This window comes from Arachis duranensis, chromosome 5 (assembly GCF_000817695.3).
Source record: "Arachis duranensis cultivar V14167 chromosome 5, aradu.V14167.gnm2.J7QH, whole genome shotgun sequence".
Taxonomy (NCBI): domain Eukaryota; kingdom Viridiplantae; phylum Streptophyta; class Magnoliopsida; order Fabales; family Fabaceae; genus Arachis; species Arachis duranensis.
Window position 1 is genome coordinate 83776097 of NC_029776.3, and position 21669 is coordinate 83797765.

At 34.5% G+C, this 21669-nt stretch overlaps 2 protein-coding genes and 1 pseudogene across 2 annotated transcripts; 2 read left to right on the forward strand and 1 right to left on the reverse strand.

The window, feature by feature from the left end:
- The first annotated feature begins 1065 nt into the window (after positions 1 to 1065).
- LOC107489956 (succinate--CoA ligase [ADP-forming] subunit alpha-2, mitochondrial) lies at positions 1066 to 5609 on the forward strand. Its single transcript, XM_016110722.3, has 7 exons — positions 1066 to 1399; positions 1615 to 1824; positions 2791 to 2961; positions 3551 to 3674; positions 3847 to 3908; positions 4498 to 4579; positions 5186 to 5609. The coding sequence occupies exons 1-7, from the start codon at positions 1202 to 1204 to the stop codon at positions 5323 to 5325; spliced, it is 987 nt and encodes a 328-aa protein (XP_015966208.1). The 5' UTR covers positions 1066 to 1201; the 3' UTR covers positions 5326 to 5609.
- Positions 5610 to 7265: 1656 nt separating this feature from the next.
- On the forward strand, positions 7266 to 12884 carry LOC107489957 (dolichyl-diphosphooligosaccharide--protein glycosyltransferase subunit STT3B). Its single transcript, XM_016110724.3, has 6 exons — positions 7266 to 8507; positions 9176 to 9712; positions 9786 to 10240; positions 10880 to 11002; positions 11681 to 11740; positions 12578 to 12884. Exons 1-6 carry the CDS (start codon positions 7593 to 7595, stop codon positions 12705 to 12707), a joined length of 2220 nt encoding a protein of 739 aa, XP_015966210.1. The 5' UTR covers positions 7266 to 7592; the 3' UTR covers positions 12708 to 12884.
- A 712-nt stretch (positions 12885 to 13596) lies between these two features.
- On the reverse strand, positions 13597 to 16723 carry LOC107489958 (uncharacterized; annotated as a pseudogene).
- Between the last annotated feature and the right edge of the window lie 4946 nt (positions 16724 to 21669).

Genomic DNA, 21669 nt, shown 5'->3' on the forward strand with positions numbered 1-21669 from the left:
TTCTAACTCTAGGTTCTTCTAAAAGTATGAAAACACTGATGCTGTGCATCTTGAATAGATTGCTGAAAATGCGATTGCTAGATACATGTTACAGAAATATGTGGTTGCAATCCGATTCAGAGCCATAAAAGTTTATTCAAACAGTAAATTTCTGGCAACACTTCGGTCTCTGTAACAATTTTTCCCGTGAAAAAATTAGGGTGAATTTAGTACTTTGAGCACTTATACTTTAATTATATATTTCCTAGATTATATATTAAGAAAATTTATGGATTGACCAAGTCTCATTTTGCTAATTGCTACTATAGCAATGTATAGACTATAGAGTAATTTTGATTTTTTTTAGTATCATTTTCTAGTTGACCAAACCAAAGATTAATCTATAAGCCAATTTGAGCTCTATACATAAAACAAGTAAGTTAACAATTTAATCAATCTAAGTTGGTTATAAATTATAGAGTAATCAGTACCAAAAGAATCATGTTCTTATGAGACATTGAATACCTAAATAAAAAATGTCCAATAAATAATAGAAAAGATAGTGAAACATGGGATAAAATAGACATGCAATTACATTTAATTATGTGCTACCGAATAAGTAAAAATAATTTTGTTTCCAGATAATAAACATAAAAATAAATTAGTATTTAATAATGGACAAAATGTGATTAGAAATTTTTTTTTTAAGTTAAGAATGAGACTGAAATTCGTGACTTCTATGTGAGTATGAAGAGATTATGCCATTTGAATTATAACTCGATGAAAGATGTGATTAGAATATCAGATGTTAAGGTAAAATTCAAATACATAAATATCCGTTATACATATATAATAAGGTCGTAAATTTATATTCTTAATAGATTTAACAAGACAAATTAAATAAAAAATAATACATATCAGTTTTTTTTGGAACATGAATAATATCTATACATGAATTCGATTATTCTTCCCCAAACATCAATAAGCCCAAATGTTTTAGCCTTTTAGGCCAAAATTCTTACTTCAATTATTTCTTTTTTTTTTTTGAATTTTTATTTTATTTTAATTTTTTGTCACAGAAAATTGCGCTTGCCCTAAGGAAAGCAAATTAGACAAGTGAACATCAGTTGCAGAAAAGCGAGCATAGAAGAAAATTCACTGCATTCAAAGTTTCAAACTCAACACAGATCTGAGACAGAGACAGTGAACAAGGACGAACAAGATGGGTCGCCAAGCGTTAACCAAGCTGATCGCCACCTTCGCCTCCCGTCGCGGCCACTCCATCCGCCACTTCACGGCGAGTCCCACTCCCTCCCCCGCCGTCTTTGTTGACAAGACCACCCGCGTCATTTGCCAAGGCATTACCGGCAAGAACGGCACCTTCCACACCGAGCAAGCTATCGAATACGGCACCAAAATGGTAATCTCCCCGTCCTTCCTCCTTCCAACATTTCCGCGATCAGCTGAATTTGTTGACCCATTTTGAATTTGGATTAGCGATCCTTAGGTTCTATTCGTTTGTTATGTGTGTGATGTTGAAACTTGAAATGAAATAATGTGTGTCAGTGAAATGAAGGATTTGAACTGAATACGTGGCTGATCTCTATGTGTTTGATGTTATGTGCGGGTGATTAGGTGGGTGGTGTGACACCAAAGAAGGGTGGTACGGAGCATTTGGGTCTACCTGTGTTCAACACTGTTGCGGAGGCGAAGGCTGAGACGAAGGCCAATGCTTCAGTCATCTATGTTCCTCCACCTTTTGCCGCGGCAGCAATTATGGAAGCCATGGAGGCTGAATTGGATCTTGTTGTTTGCATCACTGAAGGCATTCCCCAGCATGATATGGTAATTTTCTCACTCTATAATGTCAAATTTGTAGGATACTAGTACACCAGATATATAGTAGAATTGTAGAGATTGATTCATTATTCATAATGCCCTAAGTATATGAGCTTCACCTTGCCTTGCCTTGCCTTAATCTCATTGTTTCAATAATGAAAATTTTCTTCGAAGTTTCTAATGAACTTGGAAGTTATATGTTATTTCCTTTTTCAATTTTAGATGACTGTCTATGTTGTGTCAGTATGTCACGGTCAACGAAACAATTTTTGAGGTAAACATGTATAGACATGTGTTGTCTATGTTTAATGCAAGATTCATGTGTGTGTGACACTCAAATGATGCGTTGATGCTTCATCGGTTTTGTTATACTTTTTTTCTTTTTTATGTTAGCATTTACATGGCTTAAGACAGCATGTCCTATTCCATCTATGTAGTTCCAGTATAAATAGTTATTATCAGTTATTCCACATTGAGAGAAGCTGATTGGGATCGTCACAATATATGTGTCTAAAGATAGTATACATAGGAAATTCCACCTAGTGAGAAAGAGTTTGGTTGTTATTATATGCTTAATTGGGCATTATGAATTAATCTCTTCTATTAGGTCAACGGTATTTGGAACTTACTTATAACAACCTATGTAAATAGAACTTTTTTTCCTTTTTATTCCGAGATAGGTTTATCTTATTACATGTAGAGGTTTCAATTGTTGATTCTTTGAAATCTATTTCGTTCTATTTATAGGTTTGATATTGTAGTGTTTAGTAGTGAAAGATTAGCTTGACAAACGCATAAAACTATTGGTAGTATTAATGGATATGAGAATCTGGACTTATGGACTAATATTAAAATATCATATGAAATCTTATGTTTGAACTTGAGCGATTGCTAAGCACCATTACACTAGTGTAGTTTACATATTGCTCACTGCTGCTGAAAATATTACTAAAGTTATTGTGTTTATGCTAGGTAAAAGTTAAAGCTGCTCTTAACCAGCAGTCCAAAACTCGTTTGATAGGACCAAACTGCCCTGGTATCATCAAGCCTGGGGAATGCAAAATCGGAATCATGCCTGGTTACATTCATAAACCTGGCCGTATTGGAATTGTATCTCGTTCTGGTACCTTGACATATGAAGCGGTGAGTCATTATTTTGATTTCGAGTTGAATATATAGTTTGTTCAATAGTGGATGCAATTGAATTTTTTGGCTAAATGGTAAGTGTTGTTTGTCTGGATTGGGTTCTTTTTAATTTTTTTTCCCAAATTTTTCATGGGATATGATATCGGTAGTATGTAGAGGAAAATATTGGCACATACTACTCGGGATACTGATGTATCTTTTGCCACTTTTCTTCAGTTGAAAATTGGTTCATTGACCTACTGCTTTTCCACTTGTGATTATACCATTCATAAAATATTTATATGCCACTTTTTGAATTATCATCTGTTTTGGTTCACTCCAGTTCTTAGTTGGAGCACGATAATCAACTATAGGTTTCAATGGATCAATTTTCTTGCTCAGTTTCTTGACATTTAATGCCTCTACTTGCATGCATCTTTTATAATTTTAGTTTAGCAACACTGATTCAGCATTCATGTTTGTTACCAAATAGCTGGCTTTTATTCCTGGGAGTTATTATCATTTGAATATTCAAGTTCATTTTGATTCATAATTAATGATGTTCATTGTTTAACAAAGGATAAAGTATGTGTTCTTAACTATTTAGGTTTTCCAAACGACTGCTGTTGGCCTTGGACAATCCACATGTGTCGGTATTGGAGGAGATCCCTTTAATGGAACAAACTTTGTTGATTGCCTTGAGAAATTCATTGCAGACCCTCAGACAGAAGGTACGTTGTCATATTTTATCTCTTTTATTGTCATTTATATTACTGCATGTTTTGACTATCTTCTGATCCTTGGCAGTGACTTCTGTGAGTATTTTCTTTGTATCGTGAAGTGTTTCCTCTGGGAATTATGGGGTAGAGTCATTTGTAAATACTTTCTGTTTGTTTAATTCAGGTATCATTCTTATTGGAGAGATTGGAGGAACTGCAGAAGAGGATGCTGCTGCATTAATCAAGGTTCGTTTTTAATTATTAGCTGTGCATATGATTTTGTCTTTTACTTAATTATCAGTATTTGAGAAATTAAAACATGTTTTTGATCTTGTGAGTAAGGAACACAGCTAGGCTTTCATAATATGTTTCCTACATTATAATTATGATTTTGAGGAAAGTATTTATGTTATGCTGAATTATAATATGAGTAGAACTTGCTGCTGCAGTATTCTGTTCCAAATTTCCAAATGTTTTAACTTTTAAGTGATAGATTACTCTTTTTATGGGTGAGTGGATATTAAAGCAATTCATTGCTAGCCATCACTTCTAAATGTTATCTTCTTCTTGGTCCAACATTTTCAAAATTTTATGTTTTGTTGTTATTCTGCTTGTATTAACTAGGTCTAAAAGCTTTTGGTTCATTCATTTTGTTATATATGATCATGTGTAGTAGAAAAAAGGTCCATATATTGTTGTGCATATATTAAATGTTATAAAGTGTTGCCCGGTGATATTTATGCTACATATCATAAACATGCTCAGTTATCATGTTATTTTAGACTACCATGTTGATGTTAGGCGGTTCTTAACTTTGAAATGGCATTCTATACAGGCAAGTGGTACCGAGAAGCCTGTTGTTGCATTTATTGCTGGATTAACTGCTCCCCCTGGCCGTCGTATGGGCCATGCTGGAGGTAAGGATATTTTATATATATGTGGAACTGATGACTTGTAATGGAACATACCAATGCGGCTTGTTGCTTGTTTTGGAGAATTAGATAGCATAATGCATGCTTATTTTGCTCCTTTCTCTCCATGCCATGGGTTTTAGTTTACAATTTATAACTGATATTTATGGAGTTCCTTAAATGCCGCAATGTCAGTTGATGCCTTTTATTTTGCAAGTCAAGGGATTTTGAATTTATTAGTTTAGTTAACAAGTGACAATTATTAACTACTATATGTTTTCCCTTTTAGTTTGACCAAGAACTGTGTTGTTTGATATGAATGAGTTCATGTAAAGCATCTTATGCTTAAGCCTTAATGTGCTACAATTTGCTTAATACAGAGGAGGCACCCTTAGTTTGTTGAGGGGAGAAAGTATCGTTCATTTCGAAACTGTTCTATTAAAGACTGAAGTTCTCATTGAAAACTGCACTATAGATTGGAGGAGTTTAGTTGATATTTTGGCCATTTAGCTTTGGGATACTTCTTAGTTATATGTTCATTTTACGTAATTTTATTATGATTGGTATTAAATCAACCATACATCCTGAATTTGTTTGTGCTCGTTTGTGCAGCTATTGTCTCGGGTGGCAAGGGCACCGCACAAGACAAAATCAAAACCTTGAGGGAAGCTGGTGTCACCGTTGTGGAGTCCCCTGCCAAAATTGGAGTCGCTATGCTAGATGTTTTCAAGCAGAGGGGTTTGGTGCAATAGTTTGGGTTCATTTGACTTTTAATCAAACCATATTGGTTTTTGTTGTCTATAACACAATCGGAAAACTTGATCCCCATTGATAGCAATGGGACTTTTTCCTTTTTCCCCCAAAGAAAGGCTGAGAGGTGCATTAAAATAAAAAAAAAAGTTAAAAAGTCATTCAAGATTCTTCGTATTTCCGGCAAGATTGTTATGGTCTCTACCAGTTTTGTGGCACCGATTTGTAAACATCTAATTTATCATTTGCAGTGAATTTCCAGCAGCTTAAAATTGCTGTTTCTGCATCGGTAGCCTGCAACTGGGTACTTCTGTGCATGTTTATGGTAGCTTTGTTATCAATACGCATTATGATATAAACTCACCCTGTTGCAGTGACTTTCGAACTACCTAAAATTGTTCTGCAAAGTTGGTCACCTATAATGTTTGTCTTATGATTCGCTGTGGATAATCTTGGGCATACATATGTTGTCAACTTGTCATATTTTGGTACGTCATTGTAATTCAGTGATGGACTAGAAACTAAAAAGTGATAGTAACGTTCAAAGAGGCAAAAAAGAAGAAAAAGAGAAAGAAAAACAGATTTAGCAAGTTATTATTGGTTAGAACATTGGCAATTAAGGTAGCTATTTTTTTTAGAACATCCATAAGTTTTGAACAAGAGGGGACAATATTATATTAGCCTATGGATTGTATGCATGATATAACCTGATGATGCAAAAATCAGGAATTTTGTAAGACTAGTCTTAAATGCTATGCTGACTGGTACGATAAATAAACCTCGTTCTACATATCTCAATCTTTAAGTTCTAAATTGCACTTCAGCTCTTGCTGTTGAAGAATTACCATTAGTCGAAAAGGGCAGTTTTTTGTCCAGAAGATGAAGTTCATCGCCTGTGTGACATTAAACACCTAGTTCTAGTGTGCCATCCATAAAAATTATTTTGACGAGTAAACCGCTATATATATATATATATATATATATTCAAAAGAATTTTAGAAATTAGACTTAGATATAAATATGATTAGAAAATGAAATAGATTTATCCTAAAAATTTGATGATGTTTACTATTTTTTGTTAATGAAAAAAATCCATTTAAGAAATGAAGAAAGGATATCTAAAAATCAAATTTTGGTTCGGATTTTTGGTACACTCTTAAGTATTATCTAAATGTTGTCACAAAATTTTGAATCATATGTATTAACATTTTGTCAAATACAAAAGTTATTTTCACTTATAAAAAATGTATTTTTTATTATTTTTAAAGGGAATTAATTTGTCTTAGATTTTAATTTTGATATACCGTCGACGTAAAATAATTTTACACGTGTATTTAATCACATAACGTCACATCAGCATAAATAATTACTTGTTATATTGACCACTAAATAGTCATCCAAAAAATAGATATGATTTCATAATTGTATTAAACGTTTTACATAACAATACATTAAAACTAAACTTTGTCTTATAATGATACTTTTTAAAAATTTAATTATCTTATAATAAAATTTACTAAAAATTTATTTGTCGAACACATTAAAATTTGATTGAAAACAATATAAAAATTAATATGTTCGACGAAGTATCAAAGATTTCTAAGATAAAAATTTATATGACACCAACATATCCAATTTAAAATTCGTTGAACCAATTTAAGTATTTTCTGCTGAGATTGTTTTTCCTATTTCTATTTTTGGTTAAATGTGCATGGTTTTCTTGTCACCGTCTGTATTGGGCCTTGTGCTCTGTAGCTCATAAGCTCAAAGCTGTGGTCCAAAAATCCAAGCAATAAACTCGTTTCCTTTACTTAGTCCTAAAACTTGAAAGCAATAAATTCCAAGCCAGTAGTAGTATTAACTATTAAGGGTACCTCGTTTTCGTTTGTTCTGCGGATTTTGGACTTTGGAGTTTGGAGTATCTTGGATTTCATTCACCAACCTTTGGTTTTAGCTCTTGTCTAGTGTTTGGTATATACACTATTCAGATCCCTCATTTGGGTTTGGATTGGAATAAGGAATAACTCTCACTTTGTTTGATTCACTCACTCTATTTACCATTTTCATATTTGTTGTTGACTTTGACTCTTCTTCCTCTCTTCTTCGATCAGATCCACACTCTCATTACACCCCAACTGCAACACACACACTCACACTAGGGTTTTTCAAATTTTCCATGGAAATCCCCACACCCTAACAAAATCCACTCCGTTTTCTCCACTCCCATACAAAAGAAATCAAATTTCCTACCATTCCGATCCGCTCAACCATGGCAGCCAGCTCGAAACCCGGATCACCACGGCCGCCACCTTCCTCGTCGTCATCAATGGCGCAAGATCTCTTCAACAATTTCTCGTTCTCCAAAACCCTCAAGCTCAAGACCAAGCAGCAAGAGCTTCTGATCCGCGTCACTGTCCTCACACTCATCTACATCCTAGCCTTCATCACTCGCCTCTTCAGTGTTCTCCGCTACGAGTCCATGATCCACGAGTTCGACCCTTACTTCAACTACCGCACCACTCTTTACCTCACAAAAAACGGCTTCGCCGAGTTCTGGAATTGGTTCGACTCGGAGAGCTGGTACCCACTTGGACGCATCATCGGCGGAACCCTCTACCCCGGTCTCATGCTCACTGCCGCCGCGCTCTACTGGGTCCTCCGCTTCCTCCGTTTTGCAGTCCACATCCGCGAGGTTTGCGTCCTAACGGCGCCGTTTTTCGCCTCCAACACCACCCTCGTTGCTTACTTCTTCGGCAAGGAGATTTGGGATTCCGGCGCAGGGATCGTCGCCGCGGCTTTGATTGCAATCTGCCCTGGGTATATTTCGCGGTCTGTGGCAGGGTCCTATGACAATGAAGGCGTTGCTATTTTCGCGCTTTTGTTGACATTTTACTTGTTTGTTAAGGCTGTTAACACTGGGTCGTTGGCTTGGGCTCTGGCTTCGGCGTTTGGATACTTCTACATGGTTTCGGCTTGGGGTGGTTATGTGTTTATCATCAATTTGGTGCCACTTTATGTGTTGGTGTTGTTGGTTACTGGGAGGTACTCGTTGAGGTTGTATGTAGCTTATAATTGTATGTATGTAGTGGGAATGTTGCTTGCTATGCAGATTAGGTTCGTTGGGTTCCAGCATGTTCAGTCTGGAGAGCACATGGCTGCTATGGGCGTGTTTTTCTTGATGCAGGTTGAGATTTTTCTATGTTGCCTTGTTGAATTGCTTTTTGTGCGTATGACAGATGATTTTCGAGCAAGTTGATAATATGTTATTGATTGAGTTGCATTCTTGTTCGCATTCCTGGTTTTAATTGTGTCTGCATTATGGAAAATATAGCATAGGTTGTTGAGTCCAATTTAAAATCATTGTTATAGTAATCAGTTACTGAGTTGAGCGTTGCTTGTTATTCATCTTGTGCTCGCACATCACCTTGCATGTAGAATATGTGGCAGAATCAAATTGTAGGATTGCTGAAAACTAGGTCAGACTGGATTTAATCAAATCATGAACAATGCAGATGTGAACTTGTGAAGTGATCTGTGTTTGGCACTTCATAGTTTATAGGTCTTTTGTAATTACATTGAGGAAATTACCTTTGATGGATGCATTTACAACCTAGCTGTTTTAGTTTGTTTTTTCCCGCCCAGGTGGCCTGCCTTGTTATATATTTGATTTGATCTGTAGTTGCAATACTTTATTCTCTGTTTCCCTTGTCATTCAAGTTGAATTTATCTTTGATAGTTAGGATTATGAATTGATTGTTACAACAAAATATCAGAATGATGTTTATGGTGAATTGCTGCTCCCTCTGAATGCATGTGATCTTCTTGTGACGCCAATTCTCATTGTTTTCCCAGGTTTTTTTCTTCCTAGATTGGGTAAGACATTTGCTCAGTGATGCAAAATTGTTTGAAGCATTTTTGAGGATCACGGTAACTGGTGCAGTTAGTGTTGGAGCCATTGCTTTGGGAGTAGGCACAGCATCCGGCTACATTTCTCCATGGACAGGAAGGTTTTACTCCTTGCTTGATCCAACATATGCTAAGGATCACATTCCAATCATTGCATCTGTCTCTGAGCATCAGCCAACTGCTTGGTCATCCTTCATGTTCGATTTCCATATCTTGCTTATACTTTTCCCTGCTGGGCTCTACTTCTGCTTCAAGCGCTTGTCAGATGCCACGATCTTCATTGTTATGTATGGCCTTACAAGCATGTACTTTGCTGGTGTGATGGTTCGTTTGATTCTTGTTGCTACCCCTGCTGTGTGCCTCATTAGTGCTATTGCGGTTTCTGCTACTGTGAAGAATCTGACTCGGTTGGTGAGGTCCCAAAGCCAAGCTGTTCAAAGTGGTTCTAGCAAAGGAGCTAGCACTGCAAAGAGTTCTTCCAAGGTTAGAACTTTCAATGGAATTAGTGGGCAATTGCTAATGTGAATTTTAACACTTTATGGTTACTTCCATGCAGGGTGTAATTGATAATTCCCAGCCTTTCCAAAGAAATGGTGCTATTTTCTTGCTTCTGGGTGCTTTCTATCTACTGACTAGATATGCTATTCACTGCACCTGGGTCACATCAGAGGCTTATTCATCTCCCTCGATTGTCTTGGCTGCAAGGGGGGCTCATGGAAACAGGGTCATCTTTGATGATTATCGTGAAGCTTACTTTTGGCTTCGCCAGAACACCCCACCAGATGCCAAGGTGATGTCTTGGTGGGATTATGGTTATCAAATAACAGCCATGGGTAACAGGACAGTTATTGTTGACAATAACACCTGGAATAATACACATATAGCAACTGTTGGGCGGGCAATGTCATCGTATGAGGATGAGGCCTATGAGATAATGAGATCGCTTGATGTTGACTATGTATTAGTTGTGTTCGGCGGTGTTACTGGCTATTCTTCTGATGATATTAATAAGTAAGTCCATCTGAAGTAATATACAATGCTTTTCTATGTTCATTTGAGTTGTTTAGCATATAAAAGTTTTAGGGTTGTCACCTGAACTTAGAATCATTTTGTTACATTGTTATGCTTAATGATTGCAAGAGTTCCATTTATCGCAATTGGTTGTTTTTGTTCTCAAAAATCGTTTTTCTAGTTTCTCCTCATCCTTGCTTGTGTTTCTTGTCCATACGTATTGTATTGTGAATGATAGCCCTCATATTGTTTAAAAAATAAGTTTCATTGGCAATCCATTTTAAGATAGTACACATCGGTAGTCTATTTCTATGAACACTTGTGTCAAGCATACTTCTGTTTCTCATGGTTTGATACTTTGCATTGCTGTGGCAATAAAAGATATATCTTGTTTTATAATTGACTCACTAGAATGAGCTTGGACACTGTGCTAGTAGATTTTCCTTTTGCTATATTTTCTTTACTTGTGAATATGTAAATTGATGCATATTTGATCATTTCATAGTTGTCGCCATCTTTCAATTTTCTTTTTAAAATAATTAATAAAATTAAAAAATTATCATTTGAGCAAGTAGTCTATATCTTAACTCCTATAAGGCCTTGCAACATTTTTGTACTGATATTCATAATTTTGTATAGATTTCTCTGGATGGTGAGAATCGGTGGTGGGGTTTTTCCTGTAATTAAGGAACCTGATTACCTTGTCAATGGAGAGTATCGTGTAGATAAAGGTGCAGCTCCCAAGATGTTGAACTGTCTTATGTAAGTTTCTTTCAACTTCGAGTTGGGCTTTGCTTTTTGAATCACTGTTTACTTCCAAGAAGTCTATATTTATACAAATCTGTTGGATTCTTCCCTTGAGACATTAAAAATAAGAAAAGATCCATATTTGGATACAACAATATAAAAGTAATTTTTTGTTTATTTACTATGTTAAAAACATTTTTTTAAGTAAAAAGGATCTTTTAAAAAAAAGATGTAAAGGCTTGTTTGATGTGTTTCTATAAGATTTTTTTTCAAGTGATCTTTTTTTAAAAGATCGTTTAGAAAGTAAAAGGAATTTCATGTTTAGGTATCTTATGTAAAACATCTTTTTATTTAACAATTATGTTTGGGTACAACAATATAAAAGTATTTTTTGTATATTTATTATATTAAACACATCTTTTTTTAAGTAAAAAAGATTTTTTTTAAAAATGCAAATTTTAGCTGCTAAAAGAGATGTTTTATTTTTATTTTTCTAGTGTTTTTATTTTAACTACTAAAATTTTGCCAAAAACAATAAAAAATAATAAATTTTTTTTTTCATTTGGAAAAAGATATTTTTCTAACAACTTAATAACACTTAAACAAGCACAATATTATTTGTTATTTACATGTAAAGGCAAGTGATGAATTGATACATGGTGACTTATGCATTTTTTTTCCGGTGATTATCAGGTACAAACTATCTTATTATCGGTTTGGGGAGCTCACTACAGAATATGGCAAACCACCTGGGTAAGTTTCCATATCCCTTACGGTTTATACTTGTTTATTTAACACTGGCGCAGCATAAAATTTTGTATCTTCACTGACAGGTAGCCAATGTTATTTATATCATTATATTCTTTTATTTTTCTTTTTTTAAAGAATCTTATTTATGTTGTTCTATGCATGTGAGCATATAAGACTATAATGAACAATTAGTATTGGTATATATCCTTATTGACAATGATATTTATGAAGATATTATGCATAGAATCTATATATGCACCCTGTCATTGACACGAGGGGGAAGTACAATTACATGTAGGTGGTTTTTACTAGGGTATTTAATGAATCTATGACTTGATTAGCTTTCTGAAAGTCATAGTTCATCTGAATTTTGGAATTACATGGGTTTTTGATGATTCCTATTAGATATTATTCATTCTTCTAAGGAAGAGGTGACCAACCCTATATAGTATATTGAGACTAACCCATGTAACACTTGATATTAGTCCCTAAAATCTGAAATCCTGGTAAAATCTTGGTGCCTTTTTACAAGTGTGACCTGCGTTTTTAGGCTTGGAAAATGAATCGTTATTGCCGCCCTCACCTCCCCAACAGTCGCACATGTGCATCACTTAACAGATGGTCAGATGTGCAGTTTTCACTGTTCGCTATCTTATTTCAGCTAAACCCACCTTGTTTTCTACACATAGCACTCTGATTCAGGCCCCTGACATTGCCAGTTATCCTTTGTCCAAAGATTAATGATTGAAGTTCTGAAATTGGCACAACAAATTGTGAATATAGTGTATTTGCTTGATAATTGATACCTTATTTACAACTGCCTGTATTGTGGAATGACAGGTTTGATCGCGCTCGAGGAGTTGAAATTGGGAATAAGGACATAAAGCTCGAGTACTTGGAAGAGGCCTTCACTACCCAAAACTGGATAGTTCGTATTTATAAAGTGAAACCACCTAAAAACAGGTGGTAACTTTTAGAAAGGAAAAAAAGAAGTTAAAGTTAGACTTTGTTTTCTTTGCGGGAACGATAGAGCATTGTAGTGAGTGAACTTGAGAATTGAAAAACGTGTTTAGCTACGTTACAGATTGTGGACTGATTTTTGAAGTATTTACATGTAGAATACATTTAAGTTAAAGCTTTGGAATCATTTCTTTTTAGAAAAAAAGGAATGGAAATTGTCATCTGATTCGTACTAAGTATACCATTAATGTTCTTGTGAATCTTTATCTGATAAAAACAACACACGCGTAGCATGAGGTGTGATAACATCAAATTGTGCTAGGCCACTCAATTAGAAGTGCCTCAAATGTTCAGACAGACAGAAAAAAAGCCTTTGGAATATCCTCTGGTGCTTCTGTCCAAACATTTAGAGCCTCATGATTGTTCATTTTCAAATTCAACAACACCCATCATTTTCATTGTGCCGGCAAACGTGATTCAAGCCATGTGCCATGTCGTTGTCTCGAGAAATGAAAAAAGGGGACATGCATGTCCATTAATCTCTATATTGGTGTCTCAATAGTAGATATTAATTGCTAATAAATCATTGCTTAGCATTGCTTTTCTCAACTAAAACAAGCATTCACACCGGTATCTCTCCTTCACAAAACAATCCTTGCTTTTATTATTTTATGGCCGTGATATATATAAGTATAAGTATATAACACATTCACGTGAACAGTGCACCTACCCTACCTTAAACATGAGCACTACCATAGGTTTTCTTAGAACTTCTGCAAATCAGATATACGTACCACTTCACATAATTTTTTATCCTAAATAGTAAATAGAATGCATACTTTATAAGAATAAAATAATCTGATATAGCCTGATCTCTTGTACTAACCAGATGTATCTAATTGAGGGTACGCAAATCCATGTAATATAAAATATAAGACATAAATAAATCCAATATAAAAGGCCATGTAACATGGTTTGCACATTTTTCTGTCAATGCAGAGTATATAAAGTAAAGGGCCTGAAGAAAAAGAATAAACCTTAGATACATACACAAATATAATGACTTGATACAAGTGATGACTGGACAGAATGACTTGCACTTTGCTTGACCCAATCATTCAACAAATGAGGCTATCGATCTGTAAGTAACTTCTGTGATCCAGGTGGGTGGGGCAACCTGGTGCATTTCACAGAAACCAGTTTTGCATACCAAGTTTCTTGCACCTGTTCCTCAGCTTTAGCTGCTTTGGGAGGTCACTGATCCCCTTGTTATTCTAAGCCTGGAATAAATATCCTAACCATGTATTTTGTTTCTCCAACTTTCTACATCTTTGGCTCATGCTTACTTACCCAAAAGATTTGCATCTTGTTGCAATTTATGTTTTGTAATTTGTATAATGTCAAAAAAAAATAATAATTTTTCTCCAAGGGAAGGGTTTCAACTAATCAAGGGCAGTTTTGCTCCTCCGACCAGTTATTGGGATCGGTAAGCCATCAAAGATGGGTTTGGAGATAGCTGCTTGCAAATCCGGTTTCAGATTCCACATTGTGGTTGGCCAAGCTGAGGCCGAATTGTTCTTTTCCTGCTCTCTCAGGCTTGACGCACTTGATGATTTGCGTACTCCAGAAAGAGTATCGGTAAAGATGGATTCGCCCATCCCCACTGCAATAGAATCTAACCATCCTGATTCTGATTCTGAAAGCAGATTTGCTCGACTAGCTGATTTTGGCCTCATAGACAACGCTTTTCCATTTGAAGAAAAACCATTTGACCCCCCGTTAATTCCTTCCTTCAGAATCTTTTCTGGTGTAACAGGTCTGCTATCAACTTCAGCTTTCTGCCGTCTGCGAACGGATTTCTCATCAGATTTCTCACCTCCCACATCTCCAATGTCCGCAAGAGGCACATACTCATGCATTTCATCATTCCCAGTCAATAAATCATACACTATATTTGTTGACCTGGGGTAATGGTTTGATCGAAGGTCAGAAATTGGCGAAGTTTTGGGAAACCAATCATCTCCAGAATGATCTGAATTATCAGATGCATAAACTGCCAATTCTGTCTCAGATGTATCTCTAGCTATAGAAGAACTCAATCCATAGTATTTCTGCAAAATGGTCATGGCTGGAGAAACCTTCTCCTTGGGTGGTTTAAGTCTTAAGGATTGTAGAGGTTCCTTCATGCCGTATTGACCTGCACGTGGGGGTCTTCTTTCCGAGCTATTATCCCTGCAATGATTTTAACCTAAAAAGATTAGTTTGTGAAACCAGCAGATTTTGAATTGAAGCAACAGCCTAGAACATCAAACAAAACTCATCCCCAAAGAAAAAAGATACAAGCCAAAACATGTAGAGTAGCAGCAAGAATTTTCATCAAACTGTAAATATCATGGGTTGATGATGCACCACAAACTTGCAAAAGCATCCTTGAAAAGCAATAATAAATTGTTGCACAATGACATGGGGAAGAATTAGAAAACACAATACATGAGTATATGGTAGTACCCCAACTTTGCATGTCCATTAGGTACACTCGGAGTGGGAGAGGGGGATGGCGGATGTCGTCCCGGTAACGGAATTTTCAATGTCTTCAGTGCAAACATTTGAAGATCCGTGGCTAACCCGTTCATCCTTTTGATATCAGCTACCTGAATAAGGAGAGTTCAGTATCATGATATCACAGCCCAAAAAGCAATCATCCATGCATTGCTGGCCAGAAGTAAAAAATTTCTGACGCATTCATTGTTATAGCCTTATAGGCATTTCTGCACATTATACAATCATCTACTTTGTATATTACCATATCTTCATGATAATGCAGTATCTCTAATAGTAATTTGTATGTCACTGGAAATGAATAAAAATAAACAATATTTGGAAAATGAAAAGTCAAATAGGTTGGAAATCAAATGAATTCAAGTTCTGCCCCAACTTCAAAACAATTTCTACCTATCGTTACTTATTCTCACCTGCATAGCCATTCCACTAATCTCAAATCCCAAAAGTGGAGAATATTAACTCAAAGGAGAAAACTTTGATTAAATAACTAATCAGAAATCGAGCCACTTAACTTAAATGGTTCCTTCAGATCGGTTTGGTGGAATAACAAAACAAAAACAAATCAAACATACACAACCTTCCATCATTCCCAAAAAAAAAGAGTTAAATAAGTTTAAACAAGCACAACACAGGACACCAAAAAGTATTGAAGAAAAGGGTGTAAACAAAATGAAAATAGGACCTCAGAATGAAACCCAGAAGAAAAGGGTAAACTTTACCACGTTTAAGGCACCCCAAGTTCAGAATCATAAGAAAATAATGCACAATAAGATCATGAAAAAAGAAAAATTGAAGTAGCTATATACCTCAACGCCATACTTAATAGCCACACCAGCGAGTGTGTCGAGCTTAGAGACTTGGTGCTCAATATAATTCAACCCACTTCCACCAGACGCCGCCGACACCGCCACAGACGCCGCCGCCGTTCTGCAACCCGTTCGACGGCGACATCTTCTCCGATCGGTCGCCGACACCAAAGATCTACGATCTCACACCAAAGGAATAATAGCTTCTTCACATATACAGAAAAAAGGGGCAACCAATTAATTCGAGAAAAAGTGAGGGTTTGGTGAAGTGGGTGGAAGAGTGGAGGGTGGAATTGCGCCTAAAGATGAAAAGGGTCAAAGAAAAATCTGATCTTGGAGGAGGAGGAAGAAGAAGAAGAAGGGAAAGGGAAATTAGAGGATGAAGAAAAACAAGGGTTTTAAAATAAAACTCTGTATTATGTTGGTAAAGAGAGTGAGAAAATAAAAGAAAAAGAAAAGAGAAAAAACAAAAATGAAATGAAAAATAGGGTTCTTTATTTCCTAAGCTTCTTCTTCTTCCTCTAGTTCAATAGGGGATTTGACTTTATTCCACACTACCATTACTCTTCTTTATTTCTTTCTCTCTTTCTTCTGAGATTGAAAATTTTGGATGTGGAGAATGGGAATGGATTCTTCTTCTTCTTGTTAATTCCTCTTTTAAGTAACATGCCAATCCTTTTTTTCCCGTTTTGGGGGTTAAGGTTTTGAACCAAAAATATAAAAATGGAAATTAGTTTTAAATGTATTAGGTCACTATGGTTGAAATTTTATTTGTAAAATTTGTTATATTTTAATTCAATTTTGTTGTTCCTTAATCGTATTTATAACAAATTTAGCAATTTATTGTAAATAATAAAATATTACAAATTTTTATCATACAAATATTATTATTTTAAAATAAATAATGCTAGAGGCCAGCAATATTTGTGATTGATAGTCATCAACTAACCATCAATGATGATTTGATGGTCTGAAATTGGTGTAAGATTTCATCCAATGGCTCATCTTTCTCTGCTGGTTACATGCTGGCCAAAATGTAATAAAATTGCTGCCTCCTAGACTTTTCCTTTTAAAATATAGAATATTTTGCTTGTATAAAAAATTTAATTTATCACACTAACAATATATTAATATGAATAATGTTTTATCATACGAATAAAGATAAATTGAAGTGTAATCTAATTAATATAAATATAAATATACATTATAAGTGAGTCAACACTCTTGGAGTCTTGATCCTTTACATGCACCATTTTTTTCTCAATATGGCTTAAATTACTATGACAATAGCATTGCAAATTTTTCAAACAAAATACACAAAAGTAGTATTCAGATATACTGGTAATATTAATTAATTGAAAACATAATTCCATACTATATATTAGTAAAGAAATAAATAAAGTTGGTTTAGAAGGAAAGTCAAATGATTGTGCAAGCACACCGGTGATGATAGAATGGATTCCTTGTACCTTTGTCAGCGTAGCTCTTCAAACCTCTAACACCACTTTTGGATTTGGAATCACTGCGAATTATGAGATTCACTATTCTTTTATCAATTTCTTAACTTTATTCATTTGTAGTATAGCTTATTTTGTTTAATTTAAATGTTTGGTGGTGTTGGTAGTGGTAATGGTAGTAGTATAATATAGTATGGGATAGTATATATATTTCTGTTCTTAATTTATTATATTGAAAAGATTGGTATACATTGAAATTCTTACGTTGTAAAGTCTAATAAAGAGGCACGAGTTTATGTTAAAATATTAATCAATGAAATCAATTTTTATAAAATTGAGTAACGCGGTGAGAGAGAGCGCGATGCACCGACACACAGCCAAACACAGCCAAAAGCACCGAGCCATGTGGCCCCTCTCATGATTGTTACGCTTCATTTTTTTTTTCTCTTAAAATTATGCTTTATCAAATTTTAACCATTAAATTCTATTCTCTAATAGTAGTATATTTGCAAAGTATTCTTATAACTTTAATATATAAATGAATGTTCATTTTATGACATTTTCATATTGTGCCAATTTTTTTCTTCTACTAGCTAATTCTTGTCATTTGCAAGTCCAAGTTTTCATTTTAGCCGTGTTTAAAAAGTGCACATAGAATTTTTCTTTTATGTTTTTTTATCTTGATTAATTACATAATTATTTTAATACGATTCACTCTATTTTTTTATTTTTTGGATATTCTAAGGTTGGTTAAGAAATGCTTAATATGAAATCACTCGAATGACGAATCAGGTCATGTGCACTTAATTGTCACTCACTCCCATTATTATGTTAATCAGCAAACATTTATTGTTATCATGTGATTTTATCCAACTCTTGCAGTTTTTTCCTTTAGCTTAGAAAATTTTGAGTGCTTAAGTGCTAGTATTAGTTTCTAAAAATCATACACTCCTAATAAGGTAATAATCAGAGTAAATTAACTTGCTATTAAGAACTTTCTTAAATATTATAAAAGACTTTTACAACAATTTAAGAGTTTCATGTTCATTGTTCAATTTTCTCCGTTTTTTCTATTAAAATACCTAACCACGTGATGCTTGTACTTCCCAAACGCCATACTAAATTAGAAAGAAGCCCCTTCTTTATTTTCTTTTTGCAATTTGAGTCTTCCATTAGAAAGAAACATGAAACTATTAAGCGTAATTAGTGATAATCAAACGCGGATTAGTGTAAATCACACTTCAATTCCGTGTTATCTCAACCTCCTTCAATGTCTTCATTCATTAGTTAAATGACAAATACTTAAATGTTTAAGATATTTAAATATTTATAAATATTTATTTTTATTTATAGTATCTAGCTTCTATAGAAAAAACTAAATAAAATAAATTCCAAGGGATGTATCTTAGTTAAGTTTGGCGAGTTCTCAATATCATTACTTTAAGATGTAAAAATAGGAGATAGTTCTGTCATAGACCATTAATAAAGTATATCAAATCTAACAAATTAAAGTCAAAGTGTGCTGGCAAAATGCAAGTCAATGGATTCATAATTCATTCACATTGTTTTAAGATTCCCTCTTGTTTTACGATGTATACTCAAAGCAGTCAACAACTTAATAAAAAACCTACAATTTTCTCGGGATTTTATCATCAATATTTGCAAACCGAACAGATTCCTTTCCCTTCTTTCCCTCATTATCGTTTTTGGTTAAACATATATCACGAAATGTAACTTTTTGGTTAATTATGAATACTATCTAAGTTTACACATTGATTTCATATGCTATATTATACCATTTATTAAAATAAATAATCTAGGAGGCCTAACCTAAAGCAAGGGATAAGAGCCTAAGAAGAGAAATTTTGGGTTCACCTACATAGTCAAGGGATTGAAATATTTTTCTAGAAAATATTGTGTATAGAGAGTAAAAAACAAACATTAGATATTTCAATTTTAAATGAAATATTGAAATCCTGTTTTACCAAATCAACAATTAAAATAATAAGATATGTGAAAGACAATTATTTAGATCAGTTTTTTTTTTTTTAAAGTAAGCTATTAGGATAATACAAAAACAAAAATTCCGTTACCCTTTATTTTTTTTTCTATTTTTCTTTCTTCTTTTTTTTTTACAGTATTTTTAATTTTAGACCGGATTACTTCCAAGACATGAAATGATCCCTCAGGAAACTGGGAGTGAAAGCGATGCTAAGGTCAAGGTGGTACTATTGTTCAACAAATCTACAAACATTTATCTTCTTCCCATTAACTTGTACTCAGTTATTGAATGCGAAGTTATTGCCACAACTTTGGGGAACATATTGAAAATTCTCCCAACAAAGAGTTAACTATCTCCAAAAAGCACTCAACCATCAACCAAAGCTCCAGTAGCAGATGCCAAAGTTAGTGCCACCACTTTGGGAGATGAGCTAGTTGACCTTTTCTCTTACCAAACTAACTTGCCTCTATTCGGCAATTGCCTTGGAACATTAACACATGCCACTTACCAAGTCTCAATTCAAGAGCAACGTGTCCCAGATAAACATAGAAAACCGATTACTCAACATTCCAAGGCAACCCATATCTTCAAAATTAAAATTAAAATTGAAAAAAAAAAATCAAGAGAGCAAGAGTTGTGTCAACACATGTGAGCGTGACAAATGGGATGTGCAAATCTAATTTCTATGGAAAATAACACACAAGCTAGCCAATAGTCGTTGCCTATCATTCAGCATAGGACCATAGAATATAATACATTCCTCTACATCCATTTGAACAACACAGACTATGAAAATGAATGACAATGAAAAGAAGATTGCTGAATATCCCCACAAGCCACAAGGAATGATAACAATCCTTCCTGATTATGGTTGATCAAAATGAAAATGCTGTCCATTATAATATATAGGAAAACTTCTGAAAACCAGAAAATCGATGAAACTCCAGGAGATGTATGTAAGTTTTGATAATTAGAGGGAAGGGAAGAAAAAGGAGGATTGAAAATCTCTTCCTTCAAACCCTTCCATTCTCAGAAAACACTCTCAACATGGTTCAAAGTTCCACAACAAAACTCACTAGGGAAAATCTATGAAAACAAGATATCATGAAAAATCCCCTGCTTATCTGCTGTAACTGAGACTGAACAAATGAAGAACAGGAACAGACATTAGAAGCCAACTGCAAAAGCACACCCCCACCCTCCCTTCCAAAACCAAAAAAAAGGGCTCAATATTTGATCTTTAGAAGCTCTCCAATGGCAGTATATTAAGAGATGAACCAGTCAAAAGGAGCCACACATAGACAATCAAAACTTTACAAATATTGAAAATGCACATAAAATTTTGAATCTGTATAAAATTCTAAGTGTGAAAATGGTAATGGGCATTTGACAGTTACGTGTGTTTATTAGTATCATGGAACATAACATTTGCAACTGTCACCATTCACTGATTGACATTTAAGATCATTTCTATTAAACAAGGCTGCAGATTTGAAACACTCTTCATACCTGCCACCAAAACAAAACAGAACTATGTGAAAATCTCCGAAAGTGTATGGCATCTGAATCATAATATTACAGCATGCAGCATAAGACCAAAGCCCAAAGGCAAAAAATCAATTCAGGATATCTGATATCTAAGCATAAAGGCTTGAGAATGGAACAAGCTAGACTTGAACCTAAAAACACAAAATATTAACTGCAGTCACATTGTTTTTCTTTAATTCACAATGCTTAGTGCAAAACTGCAAGGAGATTTATAAAAAGGTAGATTTATAAATAGGATTACAATCGAGCTTTCAACAATAAAGGAGTTCCTGAATCCAAACCCAAATTATACAAATCCCATGACTACATTGGCCAACCCCTCTACTAAGCAGTGGTGGAGTTGCTTTTAAGAGATTACATAAACAATATAATAAGCCCCTATGTCTATGATACTTAGAATTTCCCACTCCAGGATTATGTAATAAAATTATAACAAGCACAACCTTTGTAACGTTCAACAATAAGTATGAAAAGTTGAAGACTAGATAAAGATTAATCATGCAAACACATCCCAGAGTTGAAGTCTTTCAAGGAAGTGAGGAAGGTCTTAAAAATAGCAAGCATTATTTCAACAAATATAAATAACAAACAGATGAA

Bases quoted from the DNA above. Each gene is read 5' to 3' on its own strand.
- LOC107489956 (XM_016110722.3), top strand. From the start codon at position 1,202: ATGGGTCGCCAAGCGTTAACCAAGCTGATCGCCACCTTCGCCTCCCGT. The intron at 2,962-3,550 runs GTGAGTCATTAT...TTAACTATTTAG, and splicing joins GTACCTTGACATATGAAGCG to GTTTTCCAAACGACTGCTGT. The intron at 3,675-3,846 runs GTACGTTGTCAT...TGTTTAATTCAG, and splicing joins TGCAGACCCTCAGACAGAAG to GTATCATTCTTATTGGAGAG.
- LOC107489957 (XM_016110724.3), top strand. From the start codon at position 7,593: ATGGCAGCCAGCTCGAAACCCGGATCACCACGGCCGCCACCTTCCTCG. The intron at 11,003-11,680 runs GTAAGTTTCTTT...GGTGATTATCAG, and splicing joins AAGATGTTGAACTGTCTTAT to GTACAAACTATCTTATTATC. The intron at 11,741-12,577 runs GTAAGTTTCCAT...GTGGAATGACAG, and splicing joins GAATATGGCAAACCACCTGG to GTTTGATCGCGCTCGAGGAG.